This window comes from Zonotrichia leucophrys, chromosome 4 (genome assembly GCF_028769735.1).
Source record: "Zonotrichia leucophrys gambelii isolate GWCS_2022_RI chromosome 4, RI_Zleu_2.0, whole genome shotgun sequence".
Lineage (NCBI taxonomy): Eukaryota > Metazoa > Chordata > Aves > Passeriformes > Passerellidae > Zonotrichia > Zonotrichia leucophrys.
This window is the reverse complement of record NC_088173.1, coordinates 35,225,813-35,243,812: the sequence shown is the minus strand read 5'-3', so window position 1 is coordinate 35,243,812 and position 18,000 is coordinate 35,225,813. Positions and strand designations below refer to the sequence as shown.

The following is an 18,000-nucleotide window of genomic DNA, read 5'->3' as shown; positions in this document are numbered from 1 at the left end:
ACGGGCCGCGCAGCCGCCGTGCCCCCGCCGCCGCTGGCCCGCCCTGCCCCGCGGTCCCGCTCGCCCCGCTCGCCCCTCGCTCTGCCGCCGCCGCCGCGGCCCCGCCAGCCGCCACCATGTACGACGCGGACGAAGGTGAGGGGTTTTCCTTTTCTTTCTCCTCACCTTTTCCTGCCGCCCGTCCCGATCAAGCATGGCGCTGTGCGCGCCGGGGCCCGCGGGAGGCGGGAGGGATGCGGCGGCCTCTCCCGATGTACCGGAGGGACCCTGAGCCGGTCCCACCACGGCGGTGATCGCAGCCTAACTTATATTGTGCTTCCCCACAGATATGCAATATGATGAAGACGACGATGAAATCACGCCCGACCTGTGGCAGGAGGCCTGCTGGATTGTTATCAGGTGAGCTGCTGGGCTGGCTGGCCTTGTCCCTTCAACGCGGTGCTCTCGGCCTGGCAGGTGACACCCAGCTTGTGCTGGGAGCTGCAGGCTTGGCCACCCTAAACCCCGGGCTGCGGCACGCTCAGGGCTTTTAGGAGAAACAAAGGGTTGTGAGCAGGGATTAAGAAGCTCTACTGACCCCCAGCACACGCTTTTTTCAGTGAAGAAAGGGATGGTTTTGGTTCCATATCAACCGCTTGGTTTTGCTCACTAATCTCACTGCTGATGCTGGCGTTAGGAGATCAGTATTGGGTGCTCGTGTTTTCTCCTGAGCGTCCAGGACCTGTGTGGCTGGCATAGAGGGGATCCAAGCTAAAAGTTCTCAGTACTATTACTTGGATTTGGGGGCGTGCTTTTAGTTTACTGCAGCTTGGAAAATTAGTTAAGGCAAAGTAATTTACAGGTGTTGTTGGAAACTTGAGCTGGAGCCACTTTCAGCAAGTTTGTCATCACGTTTCTCTTCCAATTTAAGGGAAATTTGTGGCGCTCACTGTGCTTACAGTCATGGTACAGCCAAGAGGTGGCAGCAAGTCTGTCACTCTCAAGTGTCTGTGCCTTCAGGCAGGGAGGGAATTGTTAATTATTTGTGAGAAGCATCTGTGTTTGAAACCCGTGCCTTGGGTTAAGTGAATGTGTTTGATTCTGCACTATATTTCATGGCTTGTGGAGTTTTGGTAATAACTATATCTTAAGTTTGTTGATGTGCAAAGTACATCAATTAAGATTAGTACATTAATTAAGATTTCTTGTTAACCTGCTCTTTCTTTTTTTTTTAGCTCCTATTTTGATGAAAAGGGTTTAGTCAGGCAACAGTTGGATTCCTTTGATGAGTTTATTCAGATGTCTGTGCAGAGAATTGTTGAAGATGCTCCACCAATTGATTTGCAAGCTGAAGCCCAGCATGCCTCAGGAGAAGTGGAAGAGCCAGTAAGTGGAGAACCTTGGCAGAGATCATGTGTTTTTACAATTCAAAGTCATTTTTCATTTGTTTTATTCAACCCCTGTCCTGTTTGAGAAGTGACAAAGAGCAAGTGGCTGCTGCAGCTCATCTTGTCAGTTCCTCTGCAAAACTGCATGAAGAGAGATTCAGTAGAGCAGGTCAGGTAGCCAAGAGCAAGCTGCGTTTTGCTGAGATTTTGGTTTTTCAGCAGCTTTACCGTGGCAAGGGTACTGGCTGACAACTTCTCTCTTAGCTTTGACTCGAGTTAGGCTCAAGTTAGGTCCAGGTTTTCAAAGGCTGCTGTTGTTCATGTTCTTCCCTTGCCAGCATGTTCCTAAGAGCACAGATTGCCTCTGCAATGAGTGTGCACCTTCTGCAGTGGCTCTGGTGCTTTCACCTGTGTCCTTTCTGTAGTCTGATCCCTGTTCCATAAGTGCAGATGGTGATGAGCCATTGCCTTGCTGTCAGTCACTACCTTGCTGCTTCCCTCTAGGGATTTAAAGGAACTTTAGGACACCAGAGCATTGAATTTGTGATATGGTTTTCCTGTTCCTTTGCATTTTTTGCAGGCAAACAACTATGCTGTAGAGAGTAACTAAAATGTCTTTTAGTTTCTTCGAATGGCAAACAGTTCATAAACATTTAGCTTACTAACTCTTAATATTTCCTCTGTTATTCTCTGTATATTATGGCAGAATTCTCTACTTGTGCAGTTCTGCAGCTGATGTTCGTGCTGTGCCTGGTCACTGTTCAGATCACAAGTAGGGTTTGTGCTGGGCTTCTTTTTGCCCTAAGGGTAGTATTTTACTTTCTCAAATAGTGTCTTATTCTCATTTATTAAATGCATTTTTTTAGAAATGGGTATAGAGATGAGAAAAAGAAAACTTGGCTTTTTCCTTCAGAGTCACTTGCCAGGCAATCTCTCACCACATTTGAGGATGCTGGACTAATTTAAGGAAAATGTGTGTATTGGGAAGAACTTGATTTTTTTTTTGTTTGTTTCTGTCTCCCTCTGCTTCTCAGTCTGAAATTTTGAAGGCAGGTTAGAGCACATGAGAGGGTTTAGCAACCATGCTCAAAGATAAGAAGGATGGTAAACATATTCTTAAAATTGCTTTCATGAGAACTTGGGAAATGGTACTGTATGTGGTTGTTGCTGCAAAGCCAGGAAAAGGTGTTTCTTCATGTAACGATTGAGATTTTTTTTTTTACTTGCAAAACATTTGTCAACAAGGGTCTGCCACCTCCTGTTGTAGGAAGCTTTTGAGCATTTTAAAAATCAGATTGTTTTCCAAGAGCTCAAGTCTTCCTTTGCTTACTTGTCCTAGGGAATCTTCCTAGGAATGGTGTTACCCAACTTGCTGTGTTTTCATTTATTGGTAGGGGTTGTTCTTCTGCAGTAACAGTTCTGGTTGGTAATAGGAGAGATGTTTCTTCCATTACAAGTAAATGTATTTTTGTTTTCCAGCCCCGGTATTTGTTGAAGTTTGAACAAATCTATCTCTCCAAGCCTACCCATTGGGAAAGAGATGGAGCACCCTCACCTATGATGCCAAATGAAGCCAGGCTGAGAAACCTCACGTAAGAGCCAACTCTGTGGTGGATAAACACAAGGAAGAACTACCTCTGCCTTATTGTTTCATGGCCTTTTGCATAACAATTGCTGCTTTGTTTAAACTTCCATGTCTAGTTGTTAAATGCAGATGGTGATTTGGTAATAATGCTTAATACAGCAGTGAGTGCATTACTCAGGGTTGTACAGAAAGGTCGTAACTGACAGGTGACACAGGGCTGTTTTTATTCTGTAGGTATTCTGCCCCCTTGTATGTGGATATAACTAAAACAGTTATTAAAGAAGGGGAGGACCAATTGCAGACCCAGCATCAGAAAACCTTTATAGGAAAGATTCCTATCATGCTGCGTTCCACGTACTGTTTGCTGAATGGCTTAACTGACCGTGATCTCTGTGAGCTGAACGAGTGCCCACTGGATCCTGGGGGCTACTTCATCATCAATGGCTCAGAAAAGGTAAGGGATGCACCTTGCACAGCCCTCTGTACAGACACTGGAAGTTCTGCCACTTGTTTCCATCTGTTTTGCCAGGAGCATAAACACTCTTATTCCAGTGTACCAGAGATACTGTGGGAGCTCCTGATCTTGCAGAAAGATGGGCTTTTAGTCATCTGTTAGGGTTTTCTCAAGCCACCTTTTCTTCTTTGAGACACATTTCCCATCTTCAGTTCTTCCTTCTTCAGTTTTGTGAACTGCTTTGCCTTTTGTGAACTCTTTGCCACTAAGTGCTCTAGATATTTTTATTTCCTTTTCCAGTATTGCAGAGCAGCATGTATTCTGAAATGAGGCGCTCAGTGTGTCCTCCAGCTTGTTCATAACTGTACTTTTGTTGATGATTTTGCTGTATTTTTTATGCATTTTGTTTTAAGAAGTTCTTGCCTCCAGTACTGTGGAAGCAGCTTCAGAAAATCATATCCACACTCTGTTAGTGCCTCACCTGTGACACTGACAGTATTTTCTAACTGATAACCCAGGCAAACACAGCAAAAAAACTAGAATTTTATATTTCTTCTTGGGGGAAAAAAATCTGGCTTTGATTGTTGAGCTGGCATTTAAATTTGCCTGTGTAGTACATTGGTCTAGGAAAAACAGGTAGTGAATTGCTTTCTTTATCAGTGTGCAAAATGCACAATGATAAAGAAAGCACAGCACAGCCAGCATGTGTGGTAAGTAACAAAAGACAACAGAGTTCCCTCAGTCTCTTGTTTGGACTATTTCATCTTAACTAGCTTATATTATGTTTAAATCTGTATTTTTAAAATACTATTGACTTCATGCTGTGCAGTGCTGTTAAAGTTGAGGCACCTGAAGGAATAGTAGAAACAGTGAGTGTTTCTGTATATTGCTTTCAGTATTCTCTTTTGTCAGTTATTTACTGGTGCTCTTGTTTCTCCCACAGGTTCTGATTGCTCAGGAGAAGATGGCTACAAACACAGTGTATGTGTTTGCAAAGAAAGATTCAAAATATGCCTACACAGGAGAGTGTAGGTCTTGTCTGGAAAATTCCTCTCGACCAACAAGTACCATATGGGTCAGCATGCTGGCCAGAGGTGGACAGGTATGGCTAGGCAGTAACAACCCCAGAGACTGATTTAGGAGCTTAGTTACTGTCCTGTTCTCTCTGTGTCATTTGCTTTTGGGATTTTGAGAAGAAATTTCTTCTGAAATTGACAGAGTTGTAAATAAGATAAAAGCAAATGAAATTTTGTTTGTCATAGGTTATGCTTGTCTATATGATAAATAATTTGAGGATTGAAGTGAAGACTCAATTTGTGGCAGGTTTTAGGACAAGGCTAAAAATAATTTTTAAATTACTTTGCATGAGCTTTTAGAAAATTCAGACAAGCTGTGTCCTGTTTTTTCATGAAGAATAAGTAGAAGAGAAGGGACCCTCTCTTTGCTGATGGCCAGTGCTGAGATGTATTTTGCAGACCACAAATTAATTCATATTTAACATCTAATTGTGCCATCTATGAGGGGAAATAAGTGCTGCTTGTAATTTCAAAAGGTGACAGTACTCATTTAGTATTGCACTGATGTTTTGAAGTTTTCCAAGAGCAACTTAAATAGAATCTTTACAGTATTCTCACTCCTGATGTTTAAGGTACTCCTGATTTCCTGTGCATCCCACAGCGTTTCCTTCTGGAGAAGGGGAGCAGCTACTTGAATAATCACTTGCACAGTGGGTTAGAAAAGCTGAGTTTAAGCTTGACAGAAGGAACACTGAAGGTGGATAGGATTGCTCTTGGCACTGAGGGAGAGAAATTATGCATATGGGTGAACGAGTAGTATTTATATTCCATTGTATCAGCAAAAGCCTTACAAGTTTTCACAGGCTTTAAAGCTTGAAATGTTTTTAAAATAAAAACTCATTGCTGGAGTAATGTTGCAGAGTAGCTCCTTAGTTGGCTGCTGAGAAGCTGTTTTCCTGTGGTGCTTGAATAAATATGCTTGTGTTGTATCATCCAAATCCAGAGAGAGACTTTTACTTAAAGGCAGGATGATTTTAGAGACTTTCACTGAAAGGCAGGATGATTTAAGGCTCAGCCCTGCTCTCCCCATCTTTGCAGGGTGCAAAGAAGAGTGCCATTGGTCAGCGCATTGTAGCAACTCTGCCATACATCAAACAAGAGGTGCCCATCATCATTGTCTTCCGTGCACTCGGATTTGTGTCCGACAGGGACATTCTAGAGCACATCATCTATGACTTTGAAGACCCAGAAATGATGGAAATGGTAATATATATGAAATTATTTCCTGTTCTCATGTTTGGTGGTGTGTCAGTGCAGGCAGTCATCGCTTGAAGCGTTCGTTTTCCTGTTGTAATTTATTTATTATTTTTGTGGCTTCTCTATTAAAAATGTTGAAAGTTCTCTGCCTGAATCTATTGTAATGAGTACATTAAGGGGACAGAGCACAGTGGAAATTTTTTAGAGTTAATATGTATTTGGATAGTTAGGGTCTTCTCCTGCTGTTGTTGACTTTAACTGTAAAATCTTGATTATACCTGAAATAGCATTAGACCTAGAATGAACTCAAATGAGAACTATTTTCTGAAGTTTAAACTAGTTTTTGTGTTCTTCCTGCATGCTTCATTGCTGTTTTCTAGTGCCAGAAAGACCTGGATCAATAATTAGCAGATCCTGAAAAGAATCATTAACAAACTACTGTGTAGTTTTCTTCAGCCCCAACAGGCACTGGTTGCTACAGGATTTTGCTGTATTTTTCTGCCTTAGGTCAAACCATCTCTGGATGAAGCATTTGTCATTCAGGAGCAAAATGTTGCCCTAAACTTCATTGGCTCAAGAGGTGCCAAGCCAGGTGTCACCAAAGAAAAGAGAATCAAGTATGCCAAAGAAGTCTTGCAGAAAGAAATGCTCCCACATGTTGGTGTCAGTGACTTCTGTGAAACCAAAAAGGCCTATTTTCTAGGGTATGTCTCACAGCTGCAAATGGATACTTTTTACTCATGTGTATGATTGGAAGAATGCCTTGAATGGAAGTTTGTTTTAACCTGAGTCTTCTGGGTACTCTGTGATAAACCTTGGGGCACTGGTATATTTTTCAGGCTGAGAAAATGCAAATTTTGATAAACTAGGAAAAAGATGAGCCTCAAACACATTTTGGATCTTAAGTTAAATATGATGATAGTGCTAAATGACTTTTTGATATCCAGTTGCATGGATAACATGGATAAGTAAGATTTAGATAAGTATTGATAAGTGATTGTAATGTAAAGCACTCTTTAAAATCAGCAGCACATTGTCTTGATCACTGCTTACTGATATACAGATGAACTGTAGCATCAGGAGACTTGTGATTTTATACCTGATTGCATGTGCTTAAACAGACCCCATATTACAGTTCAGGGCAGATATGTAGCAGAAGAGGCATGACCATCATGATGTAAATATTTTCTTCTCCCTGTCTTTAGCCTGAACTTTCTGTGGGTCATCCACCTCTAAGGATGTACTGAAGAGGTTTATTTTAGGGCAGTGGTATGCTAAAGATGTAGAATGGACAGCTTTTAGGAAAGAGTTCACTGACTTGTCTATGAGAACATGTAATCTTTGTTGTCAATGCCTGCTGTCAGTTTAAAACATGAACTTTCTGATTTGTTTAGGTATATGGTTCATAGACTGTTGCTGGCAGCACTGGGAAGAAGAGAGCTGGATGACAGAGATCATTATGGCAACAAAAGACTGGATCTTGCTGGGCCACTCTTGGCTTTCCTGTTCAGAGGGTAACTACCACATGCACATTTCCTTTCATGGTAGAGGCATTGCCAACTCTGTGCTTCTAAGTCAGACTAATTCTGTTGTGTCAGAGAGCCAGTCTTGAGCAACACAACTTCTGTCTAATTATGACTTTTTCATGGAGTGGTTGAGTTTGCTATAACAGTAGGTGGCCAGCATTGACTTGTTTCGAAGCATATTTTGTGCATGTTTACAAACAGTTACATTTGCTTTATTCCCCTCTGCCCCCTCACTCTGGTTACAAATTGCTTCTTTTCAGGAGGCCAGTGACATTTTTTTCAAATAGCCCTGAGCAGGCTGAACTGCACATGCACTGTTTAGTCAGATTTCTTGGTGTCTTTCTTCTACAGAATGTTCAAGAATTTGCTGAAGGAAGTGAGAATATATGCACAAAAGTTCATTGACAGAGGGAAGGATTTCAACTTGGAGTTGGCAATTAAAACAAGAATTATTTCAGATGGTTTGAAATATTCATTGGCAACTGGAAACTGGGGTGACCAGAAGAAAGCTCATCAGGCCAGAGCAGGAGTATCTCAGGTACAGTAAGAGCTTTGTCAGGTTTGTAGTTCTTACTGTAAAACTGTTCTCATGGAAAAGTTTAACGATGCTTAGCAGCCATGCATGTAGTATGTTAAAAAGAAATATTTTAAAAGGAAATTTTCTTAGGTGACACAGATGGAGAGCCAAACAGTTGGATCCTCATAGGTGTGTGGTTTAGGGGATTTTTTGTCATGGTTTGTTTGCTTTGGCTGTTGCACTCAATGCTGAGGAGTTGGTGTAACTCTCGTAAAGATTTTTTTGTTTGATATATCCTTTTGTGTAAATTCTTAGTCCTAGGGAATCATCCAGGAGGATGGATTTCTTTCCTTTAGTCACTTCCAGTGCTTCACAGGCAGTTAAAAAAACTTGAGTGACACCTTATAAAAGTTCTCTATTCCACGGCAAATGATGAGGAGCACCGACTTCATTAGCTCAGGGTTTTGCTGTGGTTAAAGCATGCTCTGGGAACTTCTGCCACTACTACACTAGTTGGGAGCTTGAGATTTTAGGGGTAGTGTGAGGTTAGTGGAGGTGAGCTAAAAAGTGTAGCTAGCAAAAATCAAAGCTGTTTTACTTCTTTTTAAGCACATCATTTCTAGAGGACATTGATCCTTTGTGCTAGGGTGTCAACAAGCTTTGACTGACTGAACTCCCTCCTGTGTGCAGGTGTTGAACCGCCTGACTTTCGCATCCACCCTTTCCCACCTGAGACGCCTGAATTCTCCGATTGGGAGAGATGGAAAGCTGGCCAAGCCCCGGCAGCTGCACAACACCCTGTGGGGAATGGTTTGCCCTGCTGAGACCCCTGAGGTAATGAAAGCAGGGTTTGTGTACTAACTGCCTCTCCCTCAAGGTAATTTTGTAGCCATGGCACTTGTGGTGATCCCTTGCACTTTTTTTAATAATGCTGACACAAATATTCAGCTTTATTGCTAACTCAGTGGTTGGAAGCATGTTTTGTGTCTGGTTCCTTGAGGTGTTAAGTAGAAATTCTTGAATCTTCTTGATTTGAAAATGCAACTTTGTGTTTCTGTTAGGGTCATGCAGTAGGACTTGTGAAGAACTTAGCCCTGATGGCTTACATTTCTGTGGGGTCTCAGCCGTCCCCAATTCTGGAGTTCTTGGAAGAGTGGAGTATGGAAAACCTAGAAGAAATATCTCCAGCAGCAATAGCTGAGTACGTAGTAAAACCCTTTAAACAGACTTAAGCTTTATCCTGCACAACACTTCAAAGGTTTGAGGGTTATTTGGTGGGGTGGGATATTTTTAATTATTATTTGTGTTTCCCCTTTTAGTGCTACCAAGATATTTGTTAATGGCTGCTGGGTAGGAATACACAAAGATCCGGAGCAGCTGATGAATACCCTAAGGAAGCTTCGTCGTCAGATGGACATCATTGTGTCAGAGGTATAAATCTTTACATATACAGTTTGGGTGTCCTTTTGGGCCAGAGAGGATAATGCCTTGATACTACTTTGCAAGTCTCAAGTAGCATTATTTGCAAGTCTCTTTCTGAATATACTTCCTGTTGGGTTTTGTGGGGTTTTTTGGGGAGGTTTTTGTATTTGGTGCATTGGATTTTTTTTTTAATTATATGCTTGATTATGTATGGTTTGTTGCTTGGTTGTGGGGTTCGTTTTTTTTAGGGGGAGTTGTTTGTTTCTAAAGGGGATCCAGTTGAAAGACAGAACAGTTGAAAATAATCTTCTGGAGTCCTCTTTTTTCTGTGCTTCTGATAGTGCCTGGAAAGTCTTTGCTTTAGGGAATTTGGTTATCCTGTTTTGTGTTCTGTAGTTCTGAATCCAAGCTGACACTTTGCACTCATGGGGTGCTGCTGTCTTGCTCAGGTTTCAATGATCAGAGATATTCGTGAGCGAGAAATCCGCATCTACACTGACGCAGGCAGAATTTGTCGGCCCCTTTTGATTGTGGAGAAACAGAAGTTGCTGCTGAAGAAAAGGCACATTGACCAACTGAAGGAAAGAGAGTATAACAATTACAGGTGAGGGACATTCCTGAAATTCAACTGAAGGTGTCATTTTCCATCTTGGAAGGTGCCACATTCAGGTTGGAGAGAGGAATGTTTAAAACTTTGTGCAGCACAAAGATGCTTTCTCTGCCTGGTAGTTTAATCAGTTTTTTTAATCACACTGAGGCAGTGGTAGTAATAATAAGAGAAGTCCTTGTTCCTTTCACTGCTGAAGAGACCCATTTTAGGTGTTAATGGAGTTATTGGTTGTTCAGTTGGCAGGATCTTGTGGCCAGTGGTGTAGTAGAGTACATTGACACCCTGGAAGAAGAGACTGTGATGCTGGCAATGACTCCAGATGACTTGCAAGAGAAAGGTGTGGCATATTGTTCAACATACACACACTGTGAGATTCACCCATCCATGATCCTGGGAGTGTGTGCATCTATCATCCCTTTCCCTGATCACAACCAGGTCAGTGCCCCTCTGCTGACATCCTGCTTTTAAAGCTGCTAGAAAACCCACAGATGTGTGTGTGTGTAAGGAGCTTTATGTCCATAATTAATGGTCTTCCCTGTGTCTGTTCAGTCTCCCAGGAACACATACCAGTCTGCTATGGGTAAGCAGGCTATGGGAGTCTACATCACCAACTTCCATGTCCGTATGGATACGCTGGCACATGTGCTCTATTATCCCCAGAAGCCCCTGGTAACAACACGCTCCATGGAGTACTTGAGGTTCAGAGAGCTGCCAGCAGGTGTGTTGTCAGGTCATGTTCATGGGACAAAAATACTGCTCTTCTGCTTTGTTTCAAACATGTCACAAGTGGTGTGTGTAGAGTACCTGAACATTTAGCAAATTCATGCTTTTATAGTTTAAGTGTTAGCTTGTAGCTGGACAACTAGACTGCAGAAAATTTGTTGGTAGTGTTGCAGCTGAAACTACTTTGCCAAAAAAAAACCTGGTAAAATCTAACTGAAAAAATGCATTTTCTATATTGATGTTTGATAGGTTTTTCACAAGGGGTCACTCTTGACTCCCTTTTGTACCCAGAGTTGAATTTGCTGATACTGCATGTTTCTGTGTGTGGGATGTAGAGATTTTATCTGAGAAAGGGCAGAACAGCTTGACTGTAGAGAGTACAGCCTGCTTTGAGTTAAAACAGTGTCTGTCTGGGCATGTGTGCATTCTTTCAAAATATTTTCTCTTCATACTGTAGGTATCAACTCGATTGTAGCCATTGCATCATACACAGGCTATAACCAGGAAGACTCTGTCATTATGAACCGTTCTGCTGTTGACAGAGGCTTTTTCAGGTAACACTTTATTAATTTTTTAACTGCTTGGAGTTAAAAGAAAAAGCTATACTGACTTGTCCAGAGGCTCAAGAAAAGTTCATTTTATGCTGGAAGATGCCAGTCTCTGAATCTTTCCACTTGAGAAGCATTTTAATTTTTTTTTTTTATGGGGATAGAGGGAGGAACACAGTGAAAACAATGAATGTGTATCTTAGCAAAACACCATGAAACCTCACTGCCCACTTTGTCTTCTTGATCTTCCATTTTGATCTTGATTCTATTTAGGGTCCTTTGTATCACAGTTTAATGAAAAAACATTTGGACTCTTCCCTGGTGTATTTTCATATTAAGTCTTGCCAGTTACCAGAACAATGTTCCAGCATTTTAGCATAGTCTTGTCTTTATTAGTGAGACAGTTGCTACCAGTTAGGATTGGAATGTTCCTCTCCTTAGAAGGAACTGCTGTTGGCACAGCTGGTGGCTGATGTGACTTCATGCATTATAGTATCTGAAAGCACTTTGGTGTGCTGGCAACTGAGGCAGCAAACAAAAACCCTTAAAGCACCAGAAAGAACCTTATATTAAATTGAAAGTTTTTCACTGCAGCTCAGTTGTACTGAGTGTAGCACTCCAAGGTAGCAGTAGAAACCTAAAAAAGTTTGCAAAATTGCATGCCTAAGGAGGAAAGTAATATGAGAATGATATGCTGAAGATATGAATAATCATTAGGAATAATAACCTCTTCTGTGGTGCCAAGCAGATAAAAAAATCTTTGCAGTTCATCAAAAATTAACCTGTTATCTTAGGTACTTTGGCAGTATCTGCAGAGTGACCATCATAATGCCCTCTGAAACTTCTCTGTGTGGTGGGTTGATTTTTGTTTTGCCCTCAGTGAAGGTCAGATTAACGAGAAATCAGAGGAAAGGTAGCGTGCTCATTATTTGGATTTGGTTGTCATTAGTAACATTAGCAGCCATAATATGTGAAAATGAGATATGGGGGAAATGGTGCTGGCCTCACTGGAGAAGACTCTGTAACTTCATTTCAGGTCCGTGTTCTATCGCTCATACAAAGAGCAGGAGTCTAAGAAAGGGTATGACCAAGAGGAAGTTTTTGAGAAGCCTACACGTGAAACTTGCCAAGGTAAGGTAAAGGAGAGGTTTTAAATTAAGGGCAAGGTAGTGTTGAAGTTATTCAGCCTTCATTTTGGGATATATTAATACAGACATTTCTGTATTATATAGAAATTACTGTATCAGCTGAGATATTTACATGAGATGTTTTAGCAGTTGTCTGAAGCTGCAAGCAGACTTGTTGAATTACTGCAGAACATCAGGAGTCAGTATGTTGAAAAATCTGTGAGCCTACTTTTATGGTTCCTTCTTCCCCCCAAGGTATGAGACACGCAATCTATGACAAACTTGATGATGATGGTTTGATAGCCCCGGGGGTACGTGTGTCTGGGGATGATGTCATCATTGGCAAAACAGTCACACTGCCAGAGAACGAAGATGAGCTGGAAAGCACCAACAGGCGCTTCACCAAGCGAGACTGCAGCACCTTCCTGCGCACCAGCGAGACTGGCATTGTAGATCAGGTCATGGTGACCCTGAACCAGGAAGGGTACAAGTTCTGCAAGATCAGGGTGAGCACTGACATCTGTGCTTTCTGCTTTAATGGTCTTTGGTCTGTATGTAAGTTACCAATTGCATCTTTTCCTGTGGCGTACAGGTACGTTCTGTAAGAATTCCACAAATTGGAGATAAATTCGCTAGCAGACATGGTCAGAAAGGAACCTGTGGGATCCAGTACAGGCAAGAGGTAGAAATTTACTTTTTCTTCTTCTTCTGGAGATTTTACCTGTGATGATCTTAGCATTCTAACTGTCTTAAATGAATTGTCTGTGGACTATCTACTCAGGTGCAATATTGACTTAAATGTAGCTAAAATATTTTTAGAAGGAGACACAGCTGCTTTTTACATATTTCAATGTATTTTAAATTCTTTAAAAGACTTAACTTGGATCCAGACACATACTTTTCCTAAACATGATGTTCTGGGAGGAAGTGACTGTGTGTTTCCCTGCTCTAGGATATGCCCTTCACGTGTGAAGGCATCACACCTGATATCATTATCAACCCCCACGCCATCCCTTCCCGAATGACCATTGGTCACTTGATTGAGTGTCTTCAGGGCAAGGTAAGAACAGTCTTCTACACTGCATGTCCCTGCAATAGGAATTAAAATTTGGTGGGGACTGTTGTATGCTCTGAGTTGTTGTTTTTTTTTTTTTGGTAAAGATAAACACTATGTAGCAGGTGTTAATTCACTTAAAAATGATTGTTCTCCAGTTATTTGATAGCAAAAGGAGGTTTCTTAGGGAAGATGTACAGCCCTGTAAATTTTATCAAAAGGTCAGGTGCTATCTACAGTGTGCTCTCTCATCTGTTGATTTTGTTCCAGACATTTTCCCCTGACCTAAAATAAGGAGAGGCAAAATTATTTATAGTGTGTATTTTTTAAAATATGTGGCAGATAAACACAGTGAGATAGGGTACTACCATTGGCATGGAATCTCAAATTCCAGTATTAAGAGTTACAGCTGTTTGAAACAGCTAAATATGGTCTAACCAGTCCTTCAGAAACCTGACAAACTTTTCCAAATCTCTTCTCTGTAGGTGTCTGCAAACAAGGGAGAAATTGGTGATGCTACACCTTTTAATGATGCGGTCAACGTGCAAAAGATTTCCAACCTTTTATCAGATTATGGCTATCATCTAAGAGGAAATGAGGTATAATCAAATTATCAATCCACTGTCATTTTTTTAATACACTTTTGATGGGTAGTAAGGCTTATGGTTGTATTGACTTCTTCAGGTCCTCTACAATGGCTTCACTGGTCGAAAAATCACATCCCAGATCTTCATTGGTCCTACCTACTACCAGCGCTTGAAGCACATGGTGGATGACAAAATCCATTCTCGTGCACGAGGGCCAATCCAGATCCTTAACAGACAGCCCATGGAAGGCAGATCTCGGTAAGGATCCTGTTCATTTCTTTGTGGGGTTTTGTTTTTCTGTCCAGCTTTTAGCCCTGAACAAGTAGTTGCTTCAGCTTTGCAGCTTAATTAGCTCACCCCAAATAGCCACCCATTTTTGCGTGTGTTTGGCTTAAGATCTTGTATTGGGTGCAGGTGCCAAGGTTTTGGTAGCTGGTGGTACTGCTGGGGTGGCTCGCTGAGAAAGGACCAGGGATTGCCCCATGCTGGACACAGCCACTTGCAGCTGGCCCTGGCAGCCCCTGGCCAGAGCTGAGCCCAGCAGTGGTGTTGGTAGCACCTCTCTGAGATTGTATTTAAGAAAGGGTAAAAATGCTGTGCACCAGCTGTGAGAGAGGAGTGAGGAAATGCAGCAGGAACTGCCCTGCAGCCTGTGGAAAGCCCATGCTGGAGCAGGCTGGAGGGGGGGGACCCCTGCTGCTGCAGTCTGTTCCTGAAGGATTCTACCCCATGGGAAGGGCCCATGCTGGAACAGTTTGTGAAGGACTGTCCCATGGAAGGGGCCACATGCTGGAGCAGGAAAAAATTGTCAGGAGAAGGGAATAGCCAAGAGCAGCTGTGATGACTGACTGCAATCCCCATTCTCCCAGTCATCACAGGGAGGAGAGGAAGGAGTTGGGAATGAAGGAGTAGAGTAACCTGGGAAAAAGGTTGGGGAGGTGAACTTTTTAGTTCTGTCTTTTGTGTCTCATCATCCTACTCCATTTTTAATGGGTGACAATCTCATTTTCCCCATACTGAGTCTGTTTTGTCTGTGATAGTAATTGATAAGCAATCTCCCTGGTTTTATCTTCACTCATGAGCTTTCCCATCTTACTTTCTCCCCATGTCCTGTTGACATGGTGGGGACCAGAGAGCTGTTTGGTGGACATCTGGCAGACAGCCAAGGTTAAACCCAGCACAGATAAACAGAGGATGATTTAATAGTACATTTAATTTTGCTGTATGGTTGTGCTGTGGCTGTCAGGCACCAGCTGTAGAAATGCTCATCAGCAGTTATTAATGACTGTTTTCACAGTTTTATTCTGAGGTGTTAAAGGAAAATTAATGTACAGCTTTCCTGCTGCCTTGCAATGCAGATACTTGTTCCAACAGCAAGAAGTGATTATTTTGCCAGTGAACTCAAAAGTTGAGGGCTTTTTCTGTTCTTTTTAGTGATGGTGGCCTTCGCTTTGGAGAAATGGAACGAGATTGCCAGATTGCTCATGGAGCAGCCCAGTTCTTGAGGGAAAGACTGTTTGAGGCTTCAGACCCCTACCAGGTCCACGTGTGCAACATCTGTGGAATCATGGCCATTGCAAACACCAGGACTCACACCTACGAGTGCCGCGGGTGCCGCAACAAAACTCAGGTGCGTGTGCTTCTCGTCAGCCATTGTTCCTCCTCATGGGCAGCAGGAAATGCCACTTGAGTGAAGCAGGAGCATAGGGAAGTAAATATTTAAAGAAGCACCAGAACAATTGCTATTTTAGTTTCATAACTGTTTTAAGTGTTTATAGCGTTGTAGTCAATTTGGATGCTTCCTTATTAATTTTACAGTGTTGGCTTGTCACTTGGCAGGATATGCTGCTCAGTGCAGAGTTTTCAGAGCCTTTAAATGCTTGAGAGCTTGTTTTTAGAACTAAAACTCAGAATCACAGGAATTTAGAGGCATCGCCCTTGTGACTGTCCCATGAAGATATTTATGCTTGCAGAGCTGGGTCCCCACGGGAGGTCTTTTGTGCTGCACTTTGGTGGGGTCTTTTAATTTAATAAAAGCTCTGCAGTGCATGCTTGGTTACAGAAGTGTGTCAAGGGACAGCAGTAGCAGGGATAAAAATAGTAGCCTTGAACAGGCTTGTTTTTGTGCCAAGGACTGACTGCTGCAACTCTGAACAATGGCATTGGGGCTACAGTGATGTGTGCTGGAAACCTTACCTGCATTGATGCACCTCAGGCACACTGCTGTGCACATGGTCTGGTAAATGGTTCTTGTTTAGGATCAGATCCCTTAGCTGCATTTTTATGTTAGAAATGTGTTCTGGAGAGCTGCTGTGTAGCCCCTACAGACAGGCTCAGCTTCCTTCTGGCTTTGGTACTGTCTGTGAGCAATTCTCCTTAAATGCTTTCATGCATAACTTCAGATTTGCTTTTAAGCCAAAAACTCAAGGAAGTTATTTGTGTAGAGGATGTGGAAGTTTATGAGTGTTTATCACAAGACTTTTGTAATCTCTTTGCAGATATCTTTGGTTCGAATGCCCTATGCCTGCAAACTCCTCTTCCAGGAACTGATGTCCATGAGTATCGCACCTCGTATGATGAGTGTTTAGCCTTAAAAGGGCTTTTTTTTAATTATGAGACTCAAGTGAAGTGCTCAGATTTGTTTCATTTTGTACACGTTGCATTCAGAATTACAGTTTTACTCATCTGGTGTGTGCTGTTCAAAAGTATGTTTATTTCCTGTAAATAGAATTAAAATTTTAATCGAGCTTGTGAATCTATTTGTGTATCTGTGAAAGAAGTGTGCAAGCAAATTGGGACTCAAAGAAAAAGGGAGTTAAGAGGGACTGATTAGTCAGCTAGAAAAGGCCAGAGCTTGCAGCTTTCCAAAATACTAATTTAAAACTGTGCATAAGTGAAAGTCCTCACATCACAGCTCTGCACCATCATCTGTGGAAAAACAAAAACATGTTACACTCTGTCCTGTTCCACGGGGGAGTATTGCAACTTTGGCAACAGCTTTGGGATCTCTTGGCTGAGGATGAGCCCTGACCCCTCCTTCCTTCCTGCCTTCTTTCCTTCCCTCCCTGCTGCAGGGGGGTGATAATAGACACGTTTTTCTGTGCTGAGATCACCTGGACATGGCACACAGACTCTCACAGTGTAGCTATGATGTCTGGCAGTTTGTTCCATTAACTTTATCAATTTCCTTTAAAGTGGCAGTGTACATTTACTTACCACTTAGCTCCAGCTGCCTCAGAGCTTTCTTGCAGCTGAAAAGAACCAGCTGTAGCATGTGCTGGGTGTGTGCAAGAAACAAACTGTTCTGGGGTATAAGCTTGCTGTTCATGGCACAACTCAGTAAAACTCAATTTCATTCACATCCATAAATGTTTGAAAAGGGATTAGAGACTACCTTAAAACCATTAGCCAAGTTCCTGTGCATGATATTTGGATTAATTGTAAGCTCTCATTTCAGTGCCAGGTGCTGCTAATGCTCTTCTAAGGGAAGTATTTCAGCTCTTCACAGACATAAGGACACAAAAAGTCAAGACTCTGTAGTTTGGATAAAGCTAGCAGGGATTAAAACCAAGGATTACATCCCATAGGGGATTTGGGCAGCACAGTATTCTGTAGCCAGGTGCTTTATTCCCTGTCCCTGTGCCTCTAGTAGGGTTACAGTTACTGTTGTGGCCCTCCAGATTTATTCCTATCATGTGGCTGTGGTACTGGGCCATCCATCCTCTGCAGCTGGGATGAGGTGGCTGCTTTCCCACCAGCTTTGCACACAGCCTAGCAAACAGGACATGCTGTGGCAAATCTGAGCTTTCACATCCCAGCATGCAGAGAACACGGCAGGAACTGGAATGTCTGCTGTGCCAATACTGCTCTCAGGAGAGAGAGGAGCAGGTTTGAAAGCACTCAAACAACACTGAAAGGATGATACAAATGTAGGGCTGGAAACCGACTGGAAATTGCTCTATTAAAACCCCAGAAGGTGTTTCTTAATGTTATTTTGGTATTTCCAGTATTTTATAGCATGTGGGGGGGTTATTTAACAATTCCTTGAGAACTCCAGTAGCTAAGATTTCCTGGAATGTTCTGGCAGATGCAAAAAACTGCATGTTAAACTGGTATTTCTAGTGAGGGGGAGGGCTTGTTGATTACTTTTTTTAAGGCATTTTTTTAAGCAGTAAACTTTTGTATCAAATAACAATAAACTGTGCTG

The 18,000-nt window shown here is 42.2% G+C and overlaps 2 protein-coding genes across 3 annotated transcripts in view; one reads left to right on the top strand and one right to left on the bottom strand.

Moving 5' to 3' along the window:
- Positions 1–13: 13 nt before the first annotated feature.
- Positions 14–16,540, top strand: POLR2B (RNA polymerase II subunit B). The gene is made up of 25 exons (XM_064711112.1): positions 14–135; positions 327–399; positions 1,215–1,365; positions 2,847–2,959; positions 3,187–3,406; positions 4,350–4,508; positions 5,521–5,685; positions 6,187–6,383; positions 7,074–7,193; positions 7,557–7,743; positions 8,413–8,556; positions 8,784–8,923; positions 9,042–9,153; positions 9,594–9,748; positions 9,991–10,189; positions 10,304–10,472; positions 10,935–11,031; positions 12,062–12,156; positions 12,408–12,658; positions 12,745–12,834; positions 13,105–13,212; positions 13,692–13,805; positions 13,891–14,051; positions 15,228–15,423; positions 16,292–16,540. Exons 1-25 carry the CDS (start codon positions 117–119, stop codon positions 16,379–16,381), a joined length of 3,525 nt encoding a protein of 1,174 aa, XP_064567182.1. The 5' UTR covers positions 14–116; the 3' UTR covers positions 16,382–16,540.
- IGFBP7 (insulin like growth factor binding protein 7) overlaps positions 16,487–18,000 on the bottom strand; it is a 15,237-nt gene continuing 13,723 nt past the window's right edge. For both annotated transcript variants that reach the window (XM_064711114.1, XM_064711113.1), the window contains exon 5: positions 16,487–16,721. In XM_064711114.1, the coding sequence (XP_064567184.1) occupies position 16,721 (1 nt within the window). In that variant the 3' untranslated portion in view covers positions 16,487–16,720. The remainder of the gene's footprint in view (positions 16,722–18,000) is intronic.